General features: G+C 36.9%; 1 protein-coding gene across 1 annotated transcript; it reads left to right on the forward strand.

The window, feature by feature from the left end:
* Positions 1 to 264: 264 nt before the first annotated feature.
* LOC114404369 lies at positions 265 to 741 on the forward strand. Its single transcript, XM_028367353.1, has one exon. The coding sequence runs from the start codon at positions 265 to 267 to the stop codon at positions 739 to 741; it is 477 nt and encodes a 158-aa protein (XP_028223154.1).
* The last annotated feature ends 4,638 nt before the right edge of the window (positions 742 to 5,379 follow it).

The raw sequence follows: 5,379 nt of genomic DNA on the forward strand, positions 1-5,379 counted from the left end.
ACTATAGAGCCAGTAAGAAAGAACATAGAGGTAGACAACAGACTGAAGGAAGACATACAAGAGGAGGACATGATAGTTGAAGAAATAACATGAGACCCAATTAAGACAAAGAGGAAACTAACATGAGAAGATAAACAAGCAATTACACATGAGAAGTCGTAGCCTCACAAACCAACAAAGCAAGACAAGGAGCGGCGATATGGAAGGCTTATAGATTTGATTAAGTAACTCGATGTCATCATTCCTTTCATCGACACCATAGACATGATACCAGAATACTCAAAGCTCTTAAAAGATCTCATAACTAAGAAGAAGAGTTTGAAAGACTATGACATATTTACTGTTGAAAAGGATTGTAGTACCATCTTGCAGAATTCAACGAAGCTAGGTGATCCAGGTAGTTTTACTATTCCTATATCAATTGGGAATCTATTAGTAGGAAGATCATTACTTGATCTTGGATCCAGCGTCAACCTAATGCCATTATCTCTGCTAAACAAAATTGGAAAGGTAGCAATGAAACCAACACGCATGATGCTACAACTAGCGGACCGTTCCATTAAATTTCCTCCTGGAATAGTGGAGAACATGCCAGTACGAGTTCGGAGGTTCACCATACCAATGGACTTTGTCATCATGGATATCAGAGAAGAAGTTGTTGTCCCTTTAATTCTAGGAAAACCATTCATGAATACCGCTAATGTTGTCATCAGTGTTGCGGTAAGAAAATGCACTTTATGAGTTGATGACGAGGAGATCACATTTGATGTGCATGAAGCTATGAAGCACCCCAAGGATAAAGGAGCTTGCTTCAAGGTGGATATAATTTATGAAGTAATAGAAGAGAAACTACACAAATCATAACACAAACACCATTAGAGCTTGCTTTAACCAACCTCGTGGAAGACCTCACATCGGAACATAATGAAGAGCTGAGGGAATGCATCTAGCACCTAGATTCCTGAAAAGTGTTGGAAAATAAAATAGAAGATCCAAGGACCTTGATTAAAGAAAAACCTATCTTGGAATTAAAGCCCTTGCCTCCTTACCTTAAATATATCTTTTTAGAGGGCGAGGATGAGAAACCAGCCATCATTAGTAGCAAATTATACAAAGAAGAAGAAAAAAGACTAGTGCAGGTACTAAAGAAGCACAACTAAGCCTTAGCATGGAAAATATCTTACCTCAAAGGAATAAGCCCATCCATTTGCATACACAACATCAACCTTGAAGAGGAATTCAAACCAGTAGCACAACCACAAAGGAGACTCAACCCGATGATGAAAGAGAAAGTCCAAAAAGAAGTACTAAAGCTTCTTGAAGTTGGAATGATATATGCCATTTCCGATAGTTCATGGGTAAGCCCTGTGCAAGTAGTCCCTAAAAAGGGTGGAATAACACTGATAAAGAATGACAAGAATGAGCTGATTCCCACAAGGACCATGACCGGTTGGAGAATGTGTATCAATTATTGCCTTCTCAACAAGGCAACAAGGAAACACCATTTTCCTCTCCCCTTCATAGATCAAATACTTGAGAGGTTAGCCGGCCAAGCCTTCTATTTCTTTCTTGATAGATACTCAAGGTATAATTAAATTCTTGTTAATCCGAAGGATCAAGAGAAAACAACCTTCAATTGCCCATTTGGAGTCTTTACCTATCGGAGAATGCCCTTTGGAATTTGTAATGCACTAGCCACATTCCAAAGGTGCATGAATGCCATCATCTCTAGCATGGTAGAAAATGCATAGAGGTATTTATGGATGATTTCCTTGTATTCGGAGATTTGTTAACATCATGCCTCAACAACTTGGAAAAAGTCCTAGAAAAATGCATTAAAAAGAACCTTGTGCTTAATTCACAAAAATCACACTTCATGGTAATCGAAGGTATAGTGCTCGAGCATAAAATTTTAGCAAGAGGTATTGAAGTAGATCAAGCCAAGATAGAAGTGATTGAAAAGCTCCCACCACCTCAAGACATGAAAGGAGTAAGAAGCTTTTTGGGGCACACTAGTTTCTATAAAGGGTTCATGCAAGATTTCTCTAAGATTGTCAAACCCCTCAATAATTTACTTGTCAAAGAGAACCTATTCCACTTCAATGAAGAATGCCTTCCAGCTTTCAAGCTCTTAAAGAAAAAGATAGTAACTGCACCAGTTATAGTTATAGTGGCTCCCAATTGGGGGAAAGAATTCGAATTAATGTGTGATGTTAGTGACTATGCGGTAGGAACAATATTAGAACGAAAGAGGAATGGAAGATTGCATGCTATCTGCTATGCCAGCAAGGTGCTAAATGGAGCCTAAATCTACTACACAACAACGGAGAAGGAGATGCTAGCAGTGGTTTATGCCCTTGAAAAGTTTTGATCATATCTGGTAGGATCAAAGATCATTGTGCACACCAACCATTCAGCTATAAAATATCTACTCGCCAAAGTGAATTCCAAGACAAAATTAATTAGATGGGACCTTCTACTATTGGAGTTCGATCTAGAGATCCGAGACAAAAAAAGGTGTGACAACCTAGTAGCCGATCATCTATGGAGACTAGTCAATGAAGAAGACACCAATGAAGAAAAGGAGATCGAACAATAAATCCCAAATGAAACACTCATGGCAGTAAGCTTCAAGGATGAGGACTACCCTTGGTTCGCTGACATAGCAAACTTTAAGGGCACAGGACAACCACCAGAAGGTATGCAATTTCACGAGAGAAAAAGGTTCTTCTGAGAAGCCACCAGGTATGTTTGGGATGACCTTATTCTTTTTCATATTGGTGATTGCAATTTGTTAAGGTGATGTGTAACATAGGGAGAACAAACTAACATACTTTGGCATTGCCATGACTCACCATATAAAAGCCACTTCAACGAAGAAAGAACAACTGCAAAGATCCTTCAAGCCTGATTCTATTGGCCCATACTCTTCAAAGATGCTCATAAGCATGCACGATCATGAGACAACTGTCAACAAACTGGAAACATATCCACACGGCATGAAATGCCATTACAGAACGTGTAGGAGGTAAAAGTCTTTGATTGGTTGGGAATTGATTTTGTTGGTCCCTTACCATCCTCGTGTGGCAATGAATATATCTTTGAAGCGATGGACTATGTATCAAAATGGGCGGATACAATTGCTAGTCCAACCAATGATGCAAATAAGGTGATTAAGTTCTTAAAGAGAAACAACTTTGCTAGGTTTGGAGTGCCTAGACTCTTGATTAGCAATGGAGGTACACACTTTTGTAATTCTCAACTCTCAAAGGTCATCCAACACTGCAATGTTTAACACAAAGTAGCATCACCCTATGATCCACAAACAAATGGAAAAGTTGAAGTTTCAAATAGGGAGATCAAGAGGATATTAGAAAAGACCGTAGCTACTTCACAAAGAATTCAGGCTCAGACAACAAGTATTGCTCTACAACTCAAGATTAAAGTTGTTTCCCGAAAAATTAAAATCGAGACGTAATGGCGCCTTTACTTCCAAAGACGTTAAGCCTTATGGAGCTATAGAGATAAAGGACCAATCCAAAGACCACATTTGGTTGGTTAATGGCCAAAGACTAAAGATCTACCATGGTGGAGAAGTCTCACAACACAGCATAGTCATCAAGCTCGAAGATCCTTAGAGTGACACCAAACGTCAAGCTGGTGATGTTAAAGAAGCACTTACTAGGAGGCAACCCAGCTTTCTTACTCTTACTTTTTTACATTACATTCATTTATGATAGTTTAAGCTTTAAGTTTGGAGTTCAAAAAAAAGTTATCACTCAGTAACATAACACTAACTTGCATTTCTTAGTTTTGTTCATCATGTGCAACCTTATTAACGATCATCTCGTTTGGAGGACCACTTACTCACTGTCTAGGGAGGTGGCAAGGCTGCAATGAGGAAATGTTGAGGGCTCTTCAACCCTAAGTAAAGCCTTCTCTACCCCTCTCTTTTACTTTTTTGTTAATTTTGCTTTATTAGTTTAGTTATTTAGTATATGTGTGGTAGTTTAGGAATATGTTTACTATTAGGAAGATAAGAAAACACAGGTGATTAAGAAGAACCACCATTTTCTTGCAAACCCACCATAAAATAAAACAAAATTTTGTGCTTAAATCATTCTTTGTGTGGTTGAACTCAAATGCTAAAAGTGAAAACCATTGATTTTGCTTGATTGAGATGTGTAATGAGTTTGGCATGAAAAATTAAAAGCAAATAAAGCAACTTGTAGACCTAGCCTGTTGAGTGAGTGATCCTTATAATGATACAAATATATATTGAGAGACACTCTTATTTCACTCACAATAGACTTGGACTGAATCTCTTGTAGATTGATTGCAATTGTATGCATTGAAATGATTAGAGCCAAAATGTCTACCCTACATTGTTTATCCCTTGCACCTTACTTTGAGCTTAATTGATGTATTCTTTTCCAATTCCCTAACCATGAAATTTATATGTTTAAATATCCGCTACTACCCTTAACTTAAAGGCTGGGAGAGCATAGGTCTAGGAATTGGGAAAAGTTTTAAGTTTGGAGTGGTAATGCACCACTCAAAGGGAACAAAATAAACGGTACCAACAAGCTATCACGTGAACAAAGATTGAAAGTATTATCCTCATTCTCTCTTGTAAAGTATTGAGAAAGGAAAAATCTAAAAAAAGAAAAATAAAAAAACAAGAGAGAAGCAAAGTAAAGAAAAAAAAAAACAAAAATTGAGAACAAAGCAAAGTATGTATGAAATTGAAAATTTGGGGTACCAAGGATTGGTAGGAAGTGAATGAAATAAAATTAATAAACAAATGCTTTCCTTCACTAAGTTACTTTGAAATATCTAGAAAAACCAATACTCCTTGTTTGCCAAGCCCTGTTACAAGCCAATAAAGTCCTTAGTGATCTCTCCATGCCTTTGATGTATTGATTAACTTGAGATGAAAGTAAAAGTTGAATTGTTATGTTCTAAGATGTGAATTGAGTGAAAGAGTTACCCAAGCTAAATCATGAGCTTAAGAGCGAAACATTTTATGATAGGACAAGTTGCTATGTTATTAGATTTGTAATGCCACTTTTGTTGCATGTTTTGAACTTAGCAAATGATTTGGTTGAGCTAAAAATCTGAATGTGGGCACCTTACTTAGATGATTGAAGCACATAATCAAATAAATCATTGAATAAAAAGGGGAAATGCATGAGAAGCATGTTTGCAACTTATCATTGTGAATCCATGTTCTTATTTTTAGTCTACTTTTATGTTAAATTTTTATTGGTCAGTTTATTTTTAGTTCAGTCTTGCTTGAGGACAAGCAAGGTTATAAGTATGGAATGTTAATAAACGTCAAATTTATCATATTTTCATATGTAATTTGAAATGTTTATT

Source organism: Glycine soja, unplaced genomic scaffold (assembly GCF_004193775.1).
Source record: "Glycine soja cultivar W05 unplaced genomic scaffold, ASM419377v2 tig00027710_1_pilon, whole genome shotgun sequence".
Lineage (NCBI taxonomy): Eukaryota > Viridiplantae > Streptophyta > Magnoliopsida > Fabales > Fabaceae > Glycine > Glycine soja.